This window comes from Notothenia rossii (genome assembly GCF_949606895.1).
Source record: "Notothenia rossii genome assembly, chromosome: 8".
Classification (NCBI taxonomy): domain Eukaryota; kingdom Metazoa; phylum Chordata; class Actinopteri; order Perciformes; family Nototheniidae; genus Notothenia; species Notothenia rossii.
The window spans coordinates 6,855,653-6,877,290 of record NC_136906.1 but is presented as its reverse complement, the minus strand read 5'-3'; the positions used below and the strand labels follow the sequence as shown (position 1 = coordinate 6,877,290).

The 21,638-nt window shown below is 42.6% G+C and overlaps 1 protein-coding gene across 9 annotated transcripts in view; it reads right to left on the bottom strand.

Moving 5' to 3' along the window:
- The window catches only part of ep300b (EP300 lysine acetyltransferase b), a 45,874-nt gene that overhangs the window by 12,480 nt on the left and 11,756 nt on the right, over nt 1-21,638 (bottom strand). Inside the window, exons 4-25 of one of the 9 annotated variants that reach the window (XM_079644386.1) lie at nt 19,110-19,407; nt 18,591-18,704; nt 18,191-18,421; nt 17,335-17,437; nt 17,099-17,227; nt 16,671-16,809; nt 14,989-15,199; nt 13,874-13,951; nt 13,451-13,524; nt 13,067-13,255; nt 11,985-12,689; nt 11,299-11,538; nt 11,027-11,210; nt 10,837-10,866; nt 9,794-9,912; nt 6,736-6,978; nt 5,898-5,986; nt 4,821-4,931; nt 2,829-2,885; nt 2,023-2,100; nt 1,450-1,517; nt 200-350 (exon numbers count right to left, since the gene is read on the bottom strand). In XM_079644386.1, coding sequence (XP_079500512.1) covers nt 200-350; nt 1,450-1,517; nt 2,023-2,100; nt 2,829-2,885; nt 4,821-4,931; nt 5,898-5,986; nt 6,736-6,978; nt 9,794-9,912; nt 10,837-10,866; nt 11,027-11,210; nt 11,299-11,538; nt 11,985-12,689; nt 13,067-13,255; nt 13,451-13,524; nt 13,874-13,951; nt 14,989-15,199; nt 16,671-16,809; nt 17,099-17,227; nt 17,335-17,437; nt 18,191-18,421; nt 18,591-18,704; nt 19,110-19,407 — 3,641 coding nt within the window. The remainder of the gene's footprint in view (nt 1-199; nt 351-1,449; nt 1,518-2,022; nt 2,101-2,828; nt 2,886-4,820; nt 4,932-5,897; nt 5,987-6,735; nt 6,979-9,793; nt 9,913-10,836; nt 10,867-11,026; nt 11,211-11,298; nt 11,539-11,984; nt 12,690-13,066; nt 13,256-13,450; nt 13,525-13,873; nt 13,952-14,988; nt 15,200-16,670; nt 16,810-17,098; nt 17,228-17,334; nt 17,438-18,190; nt 18,422-18,590; nt 18,705-19,109; nt 19,408-21,638) is intronic. The other 8 variants (XM_079644390.1, XM_079644387.1, XM_079644388.1 and 5 more) reach the window with 8 other exon arrangements.

The window sequence follows — 21,638 nt, the reverse complement described above, 5'->3', positions numbered from 1 at the left end:
GGACATTTAAGAACACAAAAACCAAGCTTTAGGAACAGGAAGTCGTCTCAGCGTGTGTTTCTATGTGTCTGTTAAATTAAGGTTTGAGTATCCTGACAATATGAAAGTCTATCAACAAGCTGTCATTTAAAATATGATTGACGCATATGGACCAATCAAAGATCCATTTTCGACCCAGCAGTGAAAAGCGAGCTCCTACCTGGACTTCATGCCCGCCTTGACCTCCGTCACTTTGTCCGACACGTGGACCACGCGGATGGTGACGTCTCCGGACTCGGGGAGGTTCTGCTTCCTGATGTAATCGTTCACTCGGGTCTCCAGATAGTTCCCCAGTTTGGTCTGAGGAAGCCCTGCAGGAGGAGGAAGGAGAGGTGGATACAGTGAGGGCGGGAACAGACAGCGAGATATGCACTTATAATGCTATGGCTTATTAGAAGCTAATGTAGCTGCAGGTTCTGGGCTCTTCTTCTGAGTTGATTTCACAGTTTAGTTCCCTTATTGTTAGATGAGTGTCAGCTTAAAGGTAGGGTAGGTAAGAATGGAGAAACCAGCTCGAGTGCGCTAGAATTTGAAAATACACAACAGGAAAAAATCTGCCCTTTCCTTCAGACTTCCTTACAGAGCCCCTCCTCCAACACACACATGACCAATGAGGGCACGAGATAAGTTTGTGCACAGATGGAAGGCTGACAGGCAGGTAGGCCATCCAGTTACTTTAGCCGGGCCGGCTCAGATGATTGGTCGTGCTTTTTACAGCGCCACGGCTTCCACAGATGAAATTTTTTGTAATGTATTTATTCTCAAAGCATTTAATATATTCATTGCTATCGGGAAGTTAAGAGCATTCCATGGAATATAACACGTGTTTCTGAAGTGAATTACCTACCCCATCTTTAATGAGATGTAATATGTACCGAATGCAGCTATGGATATTTTTAAATCACCCTCACTGACTCTTCCTGAACTTCTAGATCAATAGGGATGAAGAAAACAATTGCTTTATCAAAATATCGAGAATTCTACCTTCTCAAATTCGCCAAAAAACGAACATTTATTTTTAGAAAATATTTCTTAGTCTTCTTTTTAGCCTTAATTTACCAAACCCCCTTATTAACACTGAGCAGACTAGAGTAGATCCTTAAATCAGCAAAACGATGTACTCAATCGACTCGTTAGATTCACATCCATAGTTTTAACAGCTGATTGACTTTATGCGTGTTTGCCTCTTTATTAAATAGGCTATCATTATTTTGCCTTTTATCTGTCCATCTGTTACAATATACATTTCCCCACTGTGGCACGGATAAAGGATTTCTGTCCCCCCCCCCCCCCCCCCCCCCCCTGGTCTGACTTCATTCAATAAATCATAGAAATAGGATAAAAACTAAACAACAGGGCCGTAAAGCACAGGCATGCACTGACCCAGTAGCTCAGAGTTACTCCACTTACTCTTGGCTGCGTATTTGTTCTCTTTCCGCGTTTTGTTGGCCGCTTTCAGGCAGTTGTCGCATGTAAAGCTGTACGGGGGAAAGAAAAGAGTTTAACGTTTTTACATTTAAAGGTTAACGTAGAGCAACATGACAGATTAAGTGGTTTCAATTAAGAGATGTCTTTAATGTCCTTTCTTTAAATCACTCTGTAAAATTACAAACAGACCACACATGAAGGAAGTCAAACTCTGAGGAATGACCACTCCTCACTCCAGTGGCAAGACTTTCTTTGTGTATGATTGTCTGTTGCATTTCCCTTCTTAACATTCTCAGATACAACACTTTGCTCGAGCTGCAGCTAAAAGTCTGTGATTATAAACATGTATGTTTAAAAGCTGCTCCACAGATACCTCACAATGTGTATTCATGTGTGTTAGTACTTTTTCCGAGCACCTTTATTGATGCTTTGGATGAATCTAAAGCTTTTTCATTTTTTTTTAAAGAAAAACAAAGAAGGTCAGATTTATTTTCCAGACCCAGTCACATAGAGAAACAGAACGTGCAGAGTGTGTGTGTCTGATCGTTGGCTCACCCCAAAGGCCATATGGTGTCATGATGCAGCACGCAGATCTGGTGCATTTTACGATCGCAGTCAATACATTCCACAAGTCTGAGAAAAGAGAGCGCGGGAGACAAAAGACAGACACAATGTGTACAGTTAATAACGCAACGTGTCCCACAGTATATAATATATCGTCCTCTAAAGGAGATAGAGAGATGCTAAAGAAATAAAATGATGTAAATAAAAAATTTTAATTAAAAAAGGAAATTCTTAGTATTATCACAGCGTTCATAAACTTTTTCACCAATGATCTTCCATGACCAAAACAATTACTCTCAGAGGTACCACTGAAAATGGTTTATTTTAACATGGAACAGGGAAATAAGGTCTGCATATGAAACATGTCTAAAACAAATCAAATAGGCTTACTAGCGTCTACACGCTAAAGCAACTCAAATCTCTCACCAGCAAAACACCTCGTCAGTTAAATGCCATTTTACGTTTCATTACGATACAGTATTTATTATCATTATAGTATTATAATGAGACCAAGCCCTCCGTGAGTCTGATTCCCTCACCCTGTTCCAGTCCCGTCTCAAAACCCACCTCTTCAACTCTGCTTATCCTTAAACCCGCCCCTCCCCCCTCTGAACCAACATCCTCCTGACTGCTTTTCTGTTTTTGTTTTCTATAAGAACCTGTTTTAAGTGGCTAAAGAAGTGTTTTTAAATCTGAACTCATGATGCAATTTAACGAAGTGTGTACACTTTACAGATTTGAAAGGAATCACAGGGCTGGTGGCAATGGTTATTAATGAGTAAAAGAGGGGTACGTACAACTCGGGGTCGAGTGTGTCGTTCTTCTTTCGCTGGAACTGCTCTTTGTTGATGGTCCTGTGGAGAAAATGGGAAATTGAACAACTGTAACACACACACACAATATAATAATAATGTTTTCACTAACCTAATATTTTAACCCTACATGTTGTTAAACATCTCCACCACTGAGATGAGAGAAATACATTGTGGTTTTGCATTCGTGTTTAAATATCACATGGTTACTATAAGAGGGTGAGGTGACTAACTGAAAAATAAATCACTTCAAGACAAACAGGAAGAAGCACTTTATGTACCCTAGTGTTCTTTCAAACATCGTTCAACCCACAGATCTTAAGTGGCAATCATCAATTAATATCAATACAGATTCATATTTCAATTAGGTTTGTAAAATGTCATCAAGTGAAATAACCCTCAAACTACACAGAATATAACACAGATGTGGATCAAATCTTCCTATAGGAGAAGCAGAAACATTTGGCATTCCCAATTCATAAAATGAGCCAACCTCATTATTTTATAAATGGATGTTGAAGCTCAACGGGAATTTACTTCTAATCGTTTCCAAACATACCAAAAATGTGATGCTTAACTTTGGGAATATGATACACTAGATGGCTCCGGTTTAATATGTACATTTGATTGAAAACTAGTCTTATGTTTGATTGTTTCACTCATGGTTAACCCCATATATCCTCAATTACTACCTGGATTGACGACGGGATGTTAAAAGGATAATGTGTCACGTTAGCTTGTAAATTGCATCTCCATACACACTTGCATATTTTTTATTTGATTCCAAATCCTAATTATCATCTCTCTCATTAAATGTTATGTTATTGTATTTATCTATACCAGTGGATCCTTGTGAATTCCCATCATTGGGATAATTATGATTAACCTTGACATGAGTGACTTTCAAAAGCGTCTAAATCACTATCATGCCAGAGAAATTAAAAATCGAGTATCATTAAAAAAACGACAGGTATTCACATGGAAGAGACAGACCCACACCACATTGCTAATGATTTATTGATTTCTTTATTCTTTGCAGCTAACCTTATGATTTATGCTCATCCTATTAAGATGAAATGTTTCATGTTTTTACAAAAAAAGGGATGTCTACTTTTTGCTAAGAAACAAATATTTATATTGCTTAAAAGAAAGAATAAGGTAGTTGGTTTCAGTGTTTTAAGCATAGTTTGATGGTTAATGGGTATTTCTCAATGTCAAGGAAGGATGCTCCAGAGCCACTATTTCAAGGATGCTACGTCATCGAGTCCCGCCGAAGGACTGTTCCAATGTCCAGGCTCCTTTGAATTCTACCGAGCCCGGCGTCCTTCGTAGCGAGAAATTTCGAGGCTGCACATGTGTATCCTCCGCGGTCTTAAAATCCCCACAATGCTTTGCGCGCGGACCAATTTCCCAAAATCGGAGGCGGAAATTTAAAGGCGGGGCCTCTCATATTACGCACACCTGCACACTTGCTCGCCTGTTCCACTCTTCGTTTTCCGAATGCCAGGAAGGATTCTTGCCTAGCTTCTGAAGGAAGTGACTCGGAAGACATCTCCTACCAAGGAAGCGTGCTCGACATTGAGAAACACCCAATGTCTAAAATTCCAGATATTTATGCATTTTTCATTGTTTAATGTCAATAAAATCCTACCTTAAATGTATGCTTCCAATTTTTGGTTGATTGAATTAAAAAAAAGGGAGCTTATTAAAGTTGGTACATTAGATCTTTGATGCTACTAATACCAGAATTGCATAACTGCTCATCTGGACAAGCTTTATATGAGAATCTCTATGTTTTTATGGGGTGTGTTATGTTGTCTTCTCTGTGTGTGTGTGTGTGTGTGTGTGTGTGTGTGTGTGTGTGTGTGTGTGTGTGTGTGTGTGTGTGTGTGTGTGTGTGTGTGTGTGTGTGTGTGTGTGTGTGTGAGAGAGAGAGAGAGAGAGAGAGAAAGACAGGAAGTGTGTGACGGTACTCACGTCTGAGGCTGGGAGGGGTCGTCCCCCAGGGAAACTGTCTCGCTCTGGATTTCGTTGAAACACTTCTCACAGAAGTGGTACCTGTCAGCAAGAAGCCCATATTTTGGTGAACTACACCGTTCGTCATCAGCACAGCCAATCACAGAGAGGGCACGAAGAAGCAGCCGCCGCCAATCAGGGCAGGGCAGGACACACAGGAGGAGGCAGAGGGCAAGGAAGGTCGTCGCCAGGAGGAAGCAGCCAATCGTGATGCAGGGTTTTTGAGTGGGCGGGTGTTTTGATTTTGCGCGCAAATTTTGGAGTGGATGATTGGTCACACCAAAACAGGCCAATGCAGACATCACAAGCGTTAAAAAAAAGGAGGGAGAGAAGGGGGAGAAGGGGCGGGGAAAGGGGAGTCAAAATGAATATTAAAGAAGCGTGAAATAGTCGTTACAGGTAGGACAATGGAGGGGACAGAGGGGGGGGGACAGAGGGGGGGGGACAGGATGTGAACAACAACCAACAGAGGACAGAGAGCCAAGGCAAAGCAAAGATTAGCGTCAGACGTCCAGTGGTAAACAACAACAACATTACAGCAACATGAGAGACCACTAGGAGCTGAGGAAGAGGAGGGGGGGGGGGGGGGGGGGGGGTATGAGTCTCAGGACATGAAGGGGTGGATGAGGAAAAAAATAAACGGTAAAGCAACAGAGACCCATCATCCTTCAGCTCATTCATAAAGTGGGAACCTTTCTTCTGGTGGTGAACATAGATGCAACACTTCCTTCTGCAGTTATTTATTGTAGACAAATGCAAGAGTTGTGCTTGAAGAGTTAGTCAGTGAGTGCTTAGGAAGACAGGAGCCCACTTTATGAATGAACACACAATGGAATTAATAAAACGGTGAGCTATGAAGATGGAAGTTGGTGCCAGGGTAACCATTTGAAGCCAAATTAAAACTCCTCTGTGATTGCACTGGTTGCATACAGGAAATACAATACACAATGTGCAGAAATACAAAAGCAAGGTGTCCATCATATTTTCTAAAAACAAAATAAAAAGGCTATGTGTTTCCAATGCGCCGAAAGCCCTTACCTGTTCTGGTAGCTGAAATAGGCAACGTCTCGTTGGATGGTGCATAATTGTTTTCCATAGCAGCACAGAGTTTGGGGGGAAAACTCAAACTGCAGAGATAAAGAGGCAAAAAGAAACGGATGAGTCAGGATTTGTTATCAGAGGAATATTTGACACAGACTGAATACATTACAAAATATCAGTGTCATCCTCAGCCATGAGAAGTGAACCAGGATCCACTTCGACAAAATCTGAACACTTTTGCACGTTTCTCTAGATTAATCTCATCTTGCTTAAACCTTACCCTTATCTAAATGCTAAAATGATGCTAAGCCTGCGTCCTCCTATTCAACAAACACTTCTATCGTTATTCTCACAGGAATATCAAACATAGCTGCTCGGAAGCAATTACAAGGACATGTCTTAAACCGGTATGATATAATAATTGAAATCCTTGTAATGGAAATAATCAATTATACACAATACTTTGAGAAAGCTTGGAAAGGCTTGGAAGAATCTTTCCAGAGCAGCCTTTGCTTAAATATGCCTTGATTACTACCCGCTGTGTTTTCTGTCTCTCAAAACAGAAAACACCCCTTGTTTCTTGTTTCCTTTGTTTGAGTGTAATTGTTCTGGAGAAACCTTAAAACACGGATCACTGTATAGATCCAACTCTGGATGATTGTGCAACCTGTTCATTAATACAATGTGACTTCAAATAAAGAATAAAACAAAAGGAATATTTTTCCACTAAATCTACCGCAAACCCAATCCTGACCAAAATAAATAATCAAAATGTCTTCACTCAGGGAAATAACCCTCATCTGGGGCCAGACAGCATTAGAGAACCACTCCTCACCTTCCTCCCGCAGCAGTACCCGAGGCCCTGCATGACGAGGTCGATCTCGGACTCGAACACCTCGGCCAGTTTGGAGCAGTACTTGTAGACGCGCGACGTCTTGCGGTTGTACAGCCAGGCGTTGTTGAACATCAGCCAGATGTCGTCCACGTACTGCCACGGCTCCTGGTACTGCCCCGTGTCCAGCTTCCTCTTGATGGTCGACAGGTCCATGGGGCTTTTCACGATGTCAAAGTAGTCCTGCTATATGGAGCCACCGTTCAGGATCATGTGGTAAAGTGGTTGAGGGGGAAGAGAAATAGGGAACAGAACAGTATGACCGTCAGCATCAGGGTGGTGGTCATCAGGTGAGATGATCCAGACGGGACCAGAGGAGGGAGAGAAGAAGAGGGTGCAGGGAGGACAAGGTGGTTGAGCGCTGCAGAAGAGAAAGTTCGCGTGCAAACAGAGAGACATGACAACTTCTGCCCTCCAGCTCTCTGCTTTGCACCCTCATTTCAATCTGTGCTGCGTTCAGGGACCAGGAGACCGCCACAAGTCTGTCCAATCCTCTACCGCTAAATACTAAAAAGGAACTAGCTTAAAGGTAGGGTAGGTAAGAATGGAGAAACCAGCTCGAGTGCGCTAGAATTTGAAAATACACAACCGGAAGAAATCTGCCTCTTCCTTCAGACTTCCTTACAGAGCCCCTCCTCCAACACACACATGACCAATGAGGGCACGAGATCAGTTTGTGCACAGATGGAAGGCTGACAGGCAGGTAGGCCATCCAGTTATTTTAGCCGGGCCGGCTCAGATGATTGGTCGTGCTTTTTACAGCGCCATGGCTTCCATAGATGACATTTTTTTATGTATTTATTGTCAAACCATTTAATTTATTCATTGCTATCGGGATGTTCAGAGCATTCCATGGAATATAGCAACAAGTGTTTCTGAAGTGAATTACCTACCCCACCTTTAAGCTAACATGTTTTGTATATATTCTTTAGCTGCAGGGATGACAGAGTTAGCATCATGATGGCTCTCTTGTCAAAAAGCCAATGGGATATTTTCATTGGATTTTGGAGTATTGCAGAAAATAAGATCAGTGGCAAACACACGTTTATGATACTTACACTTTTGTTCAGCAGGATCACCTCCACATATTAACACCACTTTGCATTTTCACTTTAAAAATCAATCAGCAACATTTAACGTAAAGCACTGTAATTATGATTCTTGTGTTTTATACGCATCTTTTTCCATTTGATCTTGTTTCTTTTATTTTATCGTCCTTAAAAGTGTATTTAAATGTCACTTTATAATATGTTTCTGCTGCACTATATCTCAATATTGTTCATTTTTTGTACAGCACTTGAATCGCCACTTGTTAGCTTCAGATATTTAACAGTGGGGTATTTACTGACGTATTTTTTGTGGTAGAACAAAACTTTAAAATATCACAAACTAGTGTCAACCACAGCCCTTATTGCAAGCCTTTAACCCCCCAAAAAATAATACTTTTAGACAAGAAAGTGGTCAAATACGGACTAAAAATAAACGGAAAGCTAAATGAGTGAAAATCATTATGTAAATCTTGTCATTTAGCCACACTGCATGCTGGGGTTGGTTGTTCTCTGTTGAAATCTGAAGCCTTTCAGCCTCGGAAAGCATTTAGGGTGCAAAACCAAGAAGAACAGCGCAGTGGCAACAGGCAGACAGATATTCACTGTTTTTTTATAGAAGCAACATAGTGTCTGGCGTTAACACGTGGCAATTCTATGGCAGGAGTTAAAGCCAACAGTGCTGAAGGGAAGTAAATGTAAAGAGGAGGCGCATAAGAATCCAAACGTCCTTTCCTGCTGCGCCTCAAAACCAAAATTTGAGAAAGGACTTGAGAATATGCGAGGAAAATAAATACTTCTTTTGGAAAATCAACCAAAGTTTGAATAAGACGATCAGGGGCCATCTTGGTGTCACCATAGCTTAGTGAGTAGACCCTTTGTCTTGAAGACATCAGAAACAGTGATAGATATTACAACTCACGGCCAAATGATTGAGTTATATAATCACACAACAGTGGTTAGCTGCATCACTTGACTTGTAGAGACGAGCCAATAGCCTCAAGCTCGCTCATCACTGCTCTAGAAATTGCGTTTATTAAAGGTCACATTGCACGAGGCAGCGGGGGGACGGACACCTTCACTCAGTTTTCAATATTTAGTGATTTTAAACTGTGTGTAAGCACATACTGAATCTTATTTTGAATTGAGGATTTTTCCCCCCTCTAATTTGGATGTAATGAGGGTTAAAGTCATTGTCCCACCTCTGCACACGGCCGCATGAACACACTACTACTGGTGAGGAACTGAACTAGAAAGCTAGCAATGGGATGAAAACTCAAAAAGAAAAAAACATGATTTAAAATAAAACCTAAAATGTAAACGGTCAAACAAATAATAAGTGATAAATAAAAGCAATTGACTCATGAACAGTTGGAGTAAATGAAGTCCTTTCTTTGGACATAGTGATGACATAATTATCTTTTTAATGTATTTGGAGTGGAAACAGGTATTTATTTATTAAAAATAATACTCTGATGGATGCGTATATTACATTGTTGTTCGATTATTATATTCAGGGTTCGACAAATGTAATTTGCAATTGCGTTGTCAACACAAAAATCTTAATTTCCACGTCAACATTTCGTATAAAATGTGTTTACTTTTGGACGTTGTTGAAGTTCCATCAAAGTAAAGGCAACTGTTCCTACGAGTCATTGCTTTGATTTACTAATGACAAGAACTTTACCAAAAAAAAAAGGAAACACACTTTCAAATCTAATTTTCCTAACTTCTGTCATACCATGGGAGAAAAACTAAAAGATGAAATAAACTCGAAGCAGATGTTTTAAAATAGAACTCAAGACATATATGATAAAAGGAGAAATAAAAATGTAAGATGAAAAAATGAAAACAAAGAAAAGAAAAAAAAAAAAGGCTAAGTTTTCAGAGGAAGCAAAATGGCAGCCAGTGCAGTCCCTTACCAGGTTAGTTTTGTTACTAGTTCGAATACGTACGGGTATTCCCAGTAACTGGGGGTCCACCGGCTGGCGGAAGGGCAGGGACTCGGGGTCCTGCCGGTACAGAGCCTCCAGGGTCGGCATCAGAGCCTGGCGCAGCTCCTCCGGCTTGAAGACTGGAAGAGTAGCAGCGGGAAAAACAAAATTCAGGCATAAATGGGAACAGCTTTTCCTGCCTAATGCACTTCTCTGACAACACCTGGAAGATCGTTCACATCCTCCTGGATCCGTGTTTTTTTTTTATATACACGTTCAGATTATTATTTTTGTCATTCGGATTGTCTATGTTGCTATTTTATTATCTTTTATAATCTTTACACACAAATGGGGCGAAGCCTGCGAGCTAGTTCAGGAAGTCAACTGGAGCCCCAATGATACATTAACACGTGACGCACCTCCTCCCTCTTACAACCAACCAAACACATTCTCCTAAACATGCCGCTCTATTTAAGCTGCTAGGTCTTCCTGTCTCTGCCTCTCTATGCTGCTGCTGCTGTGTTCACTTGCTATTGCTACGTTAATGTTCCTGCTGCTCGCCTGCCCCCCCCCCACCACCACCCCAGCTCCACCCCAGATTCCACCTGTAGGCTCGGGGGATAGTTATCTAATCATCACTCAATGTTCTTTATAAATCTGTGGAGTGATGAGGCCGGAGCCTAGACGCCAAACTCAAACTATATGCTGCTTCTAATACACATATTAAGAAACACGTGGTCTGACTGAACGTCCTTTGAGAGGGATCCCCATTTTCCAGACATTTGCTGTCATTGAATACAGTTCTTGATTCTTGATAGAGGGCTTTTTAGATAACATTTACTTCAGTACCCATTTTGTCTACCCAATGTGTAACTGTCGCCTCCTGGATATAAGGATGGCACAGATTTGATGACTTGCAGAATTGGAACACCATAACCTTAGCGTTTTCAGGAGCAGTTATAACACCAACATATGGGGTTTAATAAATGTTTATGGTGCAACCAGTTAAAAAAAAACTATGATAGCTTCCTTCCTCCATATTGGATTCTCCAGCTTCACGTTACCTGACATGTCAGCACGATGAGGACAGCTTGCTATTGGTCAACGACACAAATTCACGTGTCAAAAGAGACCTTTACAGGAAACACTCATAGTTAAACTTCTACCTTTTGTTATTAATAGAATTTTCACCAGTCAACATTTTGGCTTCTCATTAATGTGCAGGTTACGGTGGCTGATCGGGTCCAAACTTACTTTTCTTTTTGCTCTTCTCGCTGGCTGGGGATCCACTGTTTGAACCGTCCTCTTCCTCTTTGGGCTCCTTCTTCACCTCCGGCTTCTTGTCTTCGCCCGTCGATGGTGTCGACGATGCCGAGAATGAAGACGTTTCCATCTGCTCGCCTTTACACCCGTCTCCTGACGTCTTCTCTTTCTTTATCTTAGGGGAGAATTCAAGTGTCAGAGGGGGGATTTTATGGAAATGTAGATATCATTTCAACACTTTAGTTTGACGAAGACAATCTCACCTCTGGTTTTTCCTCTGTCTTTATGTCTCGTTGACCCTTCCCCATCTTCCCCTTGCCCTCTCCTTCGGTATCAGCCCCCTCGTCGTCCTCCTCCTGCTTCTTCACCTCCATCTTCACGTCTTCCTGGCTGGGAGCGGAGCCCTCGTTCAGGGTGAGCTGAGAGCTGGTGTCGGCGCTGCTGCTGACGGAGCCCGGAGTGGAGACCTGAGACTCTGCGGTCAGAGAAGGCTTCGGCGAGAGCTGCGGGGAAAACACAGAGATGGAGAGCGGTTTAGAAATGGGACGGGAGAATCTACAGAAGCACACGTCACTTTTTTAGAAAGAACAATTTTAGCTAACTTTAACTTTTTAATACATTTGTTTCTTTTGTGCACATTCTTACTTTAACTTATGTTTGTTTATAGCTTTTTATTTACATTTTTAGCACAGCGAGCGTAAAGCTAGAAGCAGCTGCGGATCAGGGTTTAAATGTTGGGCACCAATCAGAGGATCAGCGGTTGGATCCATGGTCCCTGCAGTCAACATCAAATGTCAAAGTGTCACGGGGCAAAATACTGAACCCCAGATTTCTCCTTTCAACATCGTAGAGTGCTTTCTAAGACCCTTCTGATAAGAGCATCCGCCGGGCTTCAGGGAGGTTTCCGAATAAAACGTTTGGGTTGTTTGGAAAGAAGTGATCTACTCACCGGGGTCTGAGGACGCTGTATTGGCACATTTGCATTCTGGGGAGGCACCGAAGCAGGTCGCCCTGCTGGAGGTCCTGAGGAGGGCGGGCCCCCCGGCTGCTGAAGCGGATTGGCTTTCTCAGAGTTCACAGAATTGCCCGTTGGCTGTTGTTGTTGTTGTTGCTGTTGTTGTTGTTGTTGCTGCTGCTGCTGCTGCTGTTGTTGTTGTTGTTGTTGCTGCTGTTGTTGTTGCTGCTGCTGCTGTTGTTGTTGTTGCTGCTGCTGCTGCTGTTGTTGTTGTTGATGCTGTTGTTGCTGTTGTTGTTGATGCTGTTGTTGTAGCTGTTGTTGCTGCTGTTGTTGTTGATGCTGTTGTTGCTGTAGCTGCTGCTGTTGTTGTTGTTGCTGTTGTTGTTGTTGTTGGTGTTGCTGGGGTGTGCTGGGGGTCTGTGGCTGTGGCGTCTGAGATCGAGGTAACGTTGGGGGCGTCTGATGCGGTTGAGGCGTTAAGCTGCGTGCCGGCGACGGGGAGTTTGTTCTGATGGGGGGGCAGTGAGGGTAGGAGTTGGGCTGGTTGGGGGTGGAGGATGGAGGCAGGTTGGATAGAGGTCCAGATCCACCAGAACCACTGGAGCCTGCGGGGGCCGCGGAGCCCGGAGCAGAGGAGGCAGACTGAGCTGCAGGGCTGCTGACCGGGAGGGACGGCGGCGTGGACATCTGGTTCTGCTGTCCAGAGGAAGAGGGGAGGTTAAAAAACGTGTGTTCTTTCAAACTAAACACAACTCTACATCGTTCTTATTCTTTATCAGTTATTTTTTACTTTTGAATGTTTTTTCTATAATTGATGGTAGTTTTTGTATCCTAATCCGACTAACAGCATAAATGATGTGCCAAAATCCTGAAGGCTGTTAATTATACAGTTTTCATCACTATCAATCAATTCTTGCAAACTGCTTGAGAGGAGGGGCCTAACTTTGCCACATGTCACCTAAGAAATGCGTGGTTTTCATTTCATCACATGCTCTGTCTGCCTTTGCAAAGTCCAAAGTCCCCACTTCTTGTAATCATCTTTACAAGGTCCTGAGACTGTCTCTGAATGTTACCTGTGGCACAGCAGTCTGCGCTCCCTGCTGGTTCATGCCGGCGGGGCCGGAGCCGTGTCCGGGGCCGGAGCCGTGTCCGGGACCGGAGCCGTGTCCGGGGCTGGAGCCGGGGAACTGACCCGGAGGGAGGTACTGGTTCTGTAATTGTGAGGCGTTGGGCTGACCCATCCTTGGTGCTCCCATACCCATCTGCAAAGGAGACAGCAAGGGGTGAGTGAAGTCTCGGATAAATATGTCATGATAACAGCCATAGAAAGAACTGTTATTGTGGTTCTGGAGGTTGAGCAACATTGGGAAAACCAAGTATATTTGGAAAATCCCTTTAATGCATTACATTCATATAACCCCAGAAATGTGTGTAAAAGAGATGACAGTGGTGCCAACCTGGTTCATTGGAGCATGCAGAGGAGACCTCTGACCCATCGACTGCATCCCCATCTGACTAAACTGGTTCATTCCTAGAAGAGAAGGAGAACAGAAATGATTTATGGCAAAATTAAAAAAGGCAAGGAGAACAGAAATATGGTCCCTTTTTATGCCAAATGTCAAAAAGGTCAAAAGTGTATGTACAACAGAAGCTTTGTCCTTAATTGGTCTGGTTTCTTCTTCAGTAAACTTACATGGTTATTTGTTTCTTATTCTCTAATTATTAACTAGGATTGCTTTAAAACCTCCTCTTCCGCAGCACAAAGCCTGTCCGATACACTATTCATGAATTTCTATTTGTATTAGCCTTGGATCTGACCTCCTTGTTGAAAACAGTCTGGTTGCCTTTCTAATAACATAATTTACAAATACTAGACGTACCTCCTGGACTCTGCATCCTGTTGACCATCTGATTGGGTCCAGCTGGTCGGACCATGGACGGATCGGCGTGAGGACCATCTGACGGAGAGAAGAGTTACAGGGATCATAAATCAGGATTACTGAATACTAGTAAAACCATAAGTGACTAAAATAAGTTTAAAAAGGGTGAGAAATACTTCCAAGAACTATATAAATGATTCAGGCTGTTGAAGAAAACTTGTTTCACACGGTGTCACTCAACGCATGCACTATAATCTAGATCTCACATGTCTAAACAAGTACTTTCTCTAACGCTGACTGTTCAACACACTTCTGCATGAACAGCACTTGTTCAGACAATTCAGACGCTTGGGAAAGCATGCTACTGCTTCGGTAAACATACAATTATAATTATTGTTTTGCTGCAAGAGTTGTGTAAGTTTTTACTTCAATTGATCAAGACTTTTCTTACATTTTCAGATCTTACGTTCACCCTGAATGCATGTGGAAAAACGTGTACCTTTACTAATTCAAGGTAATGCTGGATTAGTAATGGATATACAGTTGGCTTTCTTTGTCCTTAAAGGTAGGGTAGGTAAGTATGGAGAAACCAGCTCGAGTGCGCTAGAATTTGAAAATACACAACCGGAAACAATCTTCCCCTTCCTTCAGACTTCCTCACAGAGCCCCTCCTCCAACACACATGAACGCGCACATGACCAATGAGGGCACGAGATGAGTTTGTGCACAGATGGAAGGCTGACAGGCAGGTAGGCCATCCAGTTACTTTAGCCGGGCCGGCTCAGATGATTGGTCGTGCTTTTTACAGTACCACGGCTTCCACAGATGACATTTTTTTATGTATTTATTGTCAAAGCATTTAATGTATTCATTGCTATCAGGATGTTACTTTAAGTATTATATATTTTAGCGTATGGGAAAACTGTTTGCTTGTTCTTTTATTCTACTTTAACACTAAACATGTTTCTGTGCCAATTATTATGAATATTACTGAAATCTAAAAGCTAAGCAGTCAAATGTGTTTCTATTATTTGCAGTCTGGTGTGGATGCATTCAATTGTTTCTACATGCACATAGAAGGGTGTGAAGGAGGTTAAAACAAAATGTCTACTTACTTGGTGATTGTCCAGGAGCAATAGAGGCCTGTCCCATGCTGGGGGGCTGACCCATGCTGGGGGGCTGTCCCATGCTGGGGGGCACCTGTGGTAGGCCAGGGGAGGGGATGCCGGGCATCATGCCTTGCTTCTGGAGTCGCGTCCTCCTCTTCTCCTCCAGCTCCTTTTGGATTTTGTAGATTTTCTCTGCCAGCAGATGGTAGTACTCCGCCTAGAAAAAGAAGCACCAGCCGGGACAGAGGCGGTTACTTGGTTTAATCGCAACAGTGCATACATTAATACTTATACTTTCTCTACTGGAAACTGATGGATTCAACAGGATTACAAACTGAGAGGGATTGACACAAACCGTTTGCAGTTTGGCATTCAAATCTGTATTAATGCCACTCCATGCATTGTAATATACACATTTGTATTGATTTGATATATTATACAATGTGCACATTTTTACTTCAACATAAATGTTTGCATAATTCATTTTTACAACAATTTTTTTCTTCTATATTTAAATAAATATTTGGATTCAATTATTTTAAAATCCCTCGGTACCACTTTACAATAAGACTACCCTTATAAAGGATTCATAAAGGGTTTATAATTAGGTTATGAATTAGGTAGTAAACACTTTATTAATCATTAAGAACCATTTATAAACCAGTTCTAACATAGTTTGTATACATCAACACAGGCTCACTATTTGGCAAGATGGCTAAGCCTTATAGAGAGGCGAAGTCCCTCCCTTTCCGGGGGAGCTCCATGGGACCTAATTTCGGAAAAAGTATGTATTGAAGTCAATGGAGAGAGAAAGATTATCTTTGGATCCCGTTTGAATTGTGCCACGAATTACACATATGATGTTTGTCAATTTAAATGATAATTTTGCAAGAAAGAAAAAATAAAAATATATCATAAAACTGTGGTAACACTTTGTTTTGTGTGAAACCGCTCAATGAACTACATCTCCCGTCTCGCACCACACACCGAGACGGCCGTCACGTTGGAACATTTCACCTCTTTCTTTCAGAATGAGGCGAAAAGTATTAAAAGAGGTGAAAATCACTACAAGTCTGGGCATGTTGAGAGCTGTACATACACACAAGGGGAGTTAGTCGGTTCCGTAAGAGCCAGCATGCGGGACCGGGATTCGTAGTCTTTCTAGCTGCGTATTTTTCATATCTTATATTTCAACAGTTTTATGACAAACTGTGACTTTTTTGACATGGAAATTATTTTTTAAGATTGACAAACATCATATGTGTAATTCTCACTATTTGGCAAGCAACCGGTCACAGTTGCCCTGTTTATCTCATGTCTTATAAAAGCTTATTAATGATGTATAAAGTGTTCACAACCTAATTAATAAATGAATTACAAACTATTCGTAAACCCTTTAAAATGGTAGTCTTATTGTACCAATCCCTTTATTATACATTTTGACATTAACTTCTAATATTTATATACATACTAATAATCATATCCTTTTACAGCAAATGTTTACTTTAATTTCTTATGTTTATATAAATACTTTATCCTTTATTGCAGATTTAAAACATGAACTTCCTATGTTCATATCAATCATTTTATTTTATTATAAAATGGAACAACGGTCACAAAACCCATTTCCACCTAGGATAAATAAAGTATTCTGATACTGATACTCTCGGTGTGTGTTGGTTTCTTACCCGGCTGTTGGCCGACTCGTACATGTCCCCCTCGACTTTCCGAGCGTACGCCACCAGGTTCTCCATCCGCCGGTCCTTCAGGGCGGCCGGATCAGGAGTGGGGAAGATTGCCTGCACACTACTCTCACACATGCACAAACAAGAAGGACACACAGATACAATTAACTTGAGGCAAGAGGATGACACCAGGTGCTGAATATTATCCAATACCACTGTCTATGCTGTGCATCTGGGATCCTCAGTGAAAATACAGTATTTATACATATTCTAGCTTTTAAACTAAGTATATTTTTTTTCTCACTATCAGTATTTATTGTACTACACCTGCACATACTGCTACTACTGTATTTTTACCCCTTGCTGTTTTTCCAACATTTGATTTCTTTACTTCCCGGCTCGAATGAGATATCCTGAGGGCGCATACTCACAGCTTGTGGACGAGGTGGTTTCGGAGGTCCTGTGTGATGTCTTCATGCCAAGACTTCCTCATGCCGGGAGCAGAGGGGGGGGTCGCCATGGGCATCGAGCTCAGGGTCGCCAAACTATCACTCATCAAACTAGAACAATTACAGACAAGAAGGAAAGGAAGGAGTGAGATTTCATCCAAAACAGAACAGTTTGTCTTTGTTAATGTCCAATATAAGAAATATAAAAATGGTCCTACTTCTGTGCACTCATGCTGCCATGCAGCAGGGAGTTCGGCAGTAGACTCGACTGGTTGGGGGATTGCACCCCCACTCCACCATTCACTCCCATAGAGTTTCCACCTGGAAAGAGTGAAAGAGTTGTTATTATAGAGTTTGAAGGACGTGATTTTTAGTACGACACTATAAGCAGGCCCCGACTGCGTTATGGTGGAAAATGATTAACTCTTGTTTTGGAACAAGCTTTGTCTGATCTCAGTTACGCCAGTCCTGTGTCACTGTCCACCATTTGGGCACCTGGTCTTTAAGTTTGTATAGTGGTTGACACGGGAATGTACTGAAAAGCTGTGACTGAGGGAATAAATGGCAGTCTAACAATCAGAGGGTCAGGGATTTGATATCATTCCCGGCAGTCAACATGTGGAAGTGTCCTTGGACAAGATACTTTACCCTAGATTTCTCTGTAAGCATGTCTACGGTTTTGAAGTGTATGCCAGTTGCTTTGAATCAAAGCCTCAGCTAAATAACATGTCATTTAATATAAGAACATGCAGGCAAAAGACAGCAGGGTAACAACAAACACATTTCTAGTTGGTCATGTGATGATTTAGAGGGATTATCTACGAGTCTATTGAATGTTTCTTATTCTGCCTTTAAGAGACACACATATGTGCTGTGACGACACTTAAGGGAGTCCAATCATCTTATAAAAACAAACAGGAAATGCCTTTTAAAGCTCTCAAACATCTGTTCAGTGGCCCTTTGCATTTATGTTTTCTATGGCATAGCTTGCTGACAGAAGATCAAGAATACAAATAATATTTTCTCAGTGATAAACCTAAAAATGTGATGTGGACAATTGTATTAGAAACTAACCCATGGAGTTGAGGTTCCTCATCCCCGACTGGCCCTGGTTGGACATGCTGCCCTGCGACGGCTGGGGGATCTGGTTCCCCTGGTACGTGAGGCCGAGGGCAGCGTAGGCTCTCTCGATGGAGCTGGGGTCGATCTGGTTGGGGGGGTTCAGGTTGGGAGAGTTGGACTGTCCACCGGGAACCCCTGAACCTAAAGAGTTCACCAGACCCACCCCGGCACTGTTTACTAGAGCTGAGAGGAGAAAGAGGGGACAGAGGATGAGCATCTGTGGACAAATACTTTGCTGCATATATTTTAATGCACACTTTTTAATTTGTATTAATCGTTGGTTTACATATTTTCCAAAGGGCACACACACACACACACACACACACACACACAGAGAGTGAGGAACACTCACACTGCTGATTCCTCTTGTCTCCAGCATTTTTCAGCGGCAGGCAAACAGGACAGTCATGTCGTGTGCAATTCTTCCAATGAGAGATGATCTGTCTGGATGAGGCACAGTGAGCCACTGCGGGGGGGGGGGGGGGGGGGAGAGAAAAGGAGATCAGTTTCAGAAATAAGGAAGAGTCATGAAAAGGGAGGGAGAATAAGTGATATGAGAAACATGTGACAGTGGAGGAGGAGGAGGAATAAAGACGATAAGAGAAAGGGAGAAGATTCAGTAGAAAGAGAAGCCAGAGAATGAGAAAGTTACTGTACGAGTCACTCAGTGAAACTACATCCAGACGAGAGAGAGTAAAGATCGAATAACTCATTTTGAGACGACGAGAAACCAAGAGGGACATAAACAACTCTCAAGCAAAAGGAACAAAAATGAATTGCAGATACATGACGACTTTAAACGCTGCCCTCAGTGTTTGATACAAACCACACAGCCGTCAAAGCAGCAATCATCATAATTCAAAGGACTCACCCTGGCAGGACTTGCCAGCCTGGCAGTGAGTCATGTGGTTGAGCACGTTCTTCATGGTGCGGCAGTGGGGCAGGTTGCACTGCCTCACTTCCCCGTTCGCCTGCTCCCTGCGCTGGCACTTGTGCGCGTGGAGTAGGAGGACCAGCTGCTGTTGGATCAGCTTCCGTTTCTCAGGGTCTGCGGTAGGGGGCGCTGCGCCGGGACCGGCCCCTACGGCACTGAGCCCGACCTGGGGGCCTCCCACCGCTGCTACTCCTCCGACGGATACACCACCCACCGCTCCGGACTGCTGAGACGCCTGCGGAGAGAGGATCGGGAGCAGATTACCTTTCTTATCGTGGGGAAAGGTGGGTTTTGTGATGGTTGCTTCATTTTGAAAGCAGATGTGTGACCATCTCTGTTCCAAAGCCCTGAGCTCAATACAGCTGTTTCTACACGGACCACTATTGCGGTAAGCATGTTGTAACTTCCGGTTGTTGTTGTCATCTCCGGGTATCCCGTGTGCCTGTTCTGTTGCTGATAGCTTGTTATCTTAACTTAATCGATCGTTTTAAAACTCTTGATCACGGCAACTGCCTGACGTTGTAATCACACGTTACTACAGCTTAAGCACTCACAAACTCTCCTTCTCTTAGCGACTGTAACTCCACAGTTGCCTACACTCTTTTCGGGTTTGCTAACGGTAGCTACTTTAGCTTGATAGCTAGCCATGGCTCTTTCCCCACCCTCGGGTGCTATTTCCTGCTCTAACTGTCTCATGTTTGGTTACTCCCCTACCTCCTTTACTGGTACCGATACATGTGTTAAATGTAGTATAGTTGTTAGGTTGGAGGCGGGAATCATAGCCATAGAAGCCCGGCTCCGCATCTTAGAAAATAACTCAGCTACAGTAAAGCCCATGTTAGCCGGTGCGGACCGGCAAAAGGTAGCTCCTCTTAGCCGTCCCCCGGCAACTCCCGAGCAGCAGGGAGAATGGGTGACTGTTCAGAAGGGGCATAACGCGAAACCCGCAGGTCCCCACCAACCCGTTCACGTATCTAACAGATATTCCCCACTCAGCGAGACACCCGCTGAGAAGCCAACTCTGGTTATTGGTAGCTCTATTATGAGACACGTGAATTTAGAGACCGATGCCTCCACAGTCACATGCATTCCGGGGGCCAGAGCGGGCGACGTTGAGGCGCATCTTAAACTGCTGGCTAAAAATAAACGTAAATACAGTAGGATTGTTATTCACGTCGGTGGTAATGATGTTCGTTTACGCCAATCAGAATGCACCAAACTTAATGTGGCGTCGGTGTGTAGTTATGCTAAAACAATGTCGGACACCGTAATCTTCTCTGGTCCCCTCCCCAATCTGATCAATGATGACATGTATAGCCGCATGTCATCATTTCAGCGCTGGTTGTCTTGGTGGTGCCCAGCAAACAATGTGGGCTTCGTGAATAATTGGACAGCCTTCTGGGGAAAACCTGGTCTGATTAAGAGAGACGGCATTCATCCTACTTTGGAAGGTGCAAATCTCATTTCGGCAAACATTTCAGGGCTCTGTGGACTTAATCCATGACAAACTGGAGTTGAGACCAGGAGGCAGAGTCGCAGTCTTACACGCTTCTCTGCGCTCTCTCCTAGGCAGTCATCCATAGGAATCCCGACCCCAATAAAATACCCAATATTAACGGTGTGTGTGTCTGCCCAAGGACAATTTAAGGTAAAACCTAATAGAGGTGTCATACATAATAACCTAATAAAAGTAAATGTAACAACTACTACAGTGCAACAAAACAGGAAGATTAAATGTGGTCTCTTAAACATAAGATCTCTAGCATCTAAAGCAATACTGGTAAATGATTTAATATCAGATTATAATATTGATATATGCTGTCTCACTGAAACTTGGTTGAGACATGAAGAATATGTCAGCATAAATGAGGCCACTCCACCCAGCCATATCAATACTCATATTGCCCGAGGCACGGGCCGAGGAGGTGGAGTTGCAGCAATCTTTGACTCAAGTTTACTTATCAATACTAAACAAAAATTAAATTATACCTCCTTTGAAAGCCTCATTTTCAGTCTTACGCATCCGACCTGGAAAACTTTGCAGCCAATCTTATTTGTTACAGTGTACCGTGCACCAGGTCCTTATTCAGAATTCTTATCAGAATTCTCTGAGTTTTTATCAGCTTTGGTACTTAAAACAGATAAAGTAATTATCGTAGGTGACTTTAATATTCATGTTGACGATGATAAAAATAGCCTTACTGTTGCATTTAATTCTATATTAGATTCTGTTGGTTTCTGTCAGAGTGTAAATAAACCAACCCACTGCTATAATCACACTCTTGACCTTGTTCTGACTTATGGTATTGAAATTGAGCAACTATTAGTCGAACCGCATAATCCTGCTTTATCCGACCATTTCTTAGTAACTTTTGAAGTACTGTTACTAGACTACAAAGCATTAGCCAAAAGCTCCTGCAGCAGAAACCTATCTGTTAGTGCTATAGCCAAATTTAAGGAAGAGAT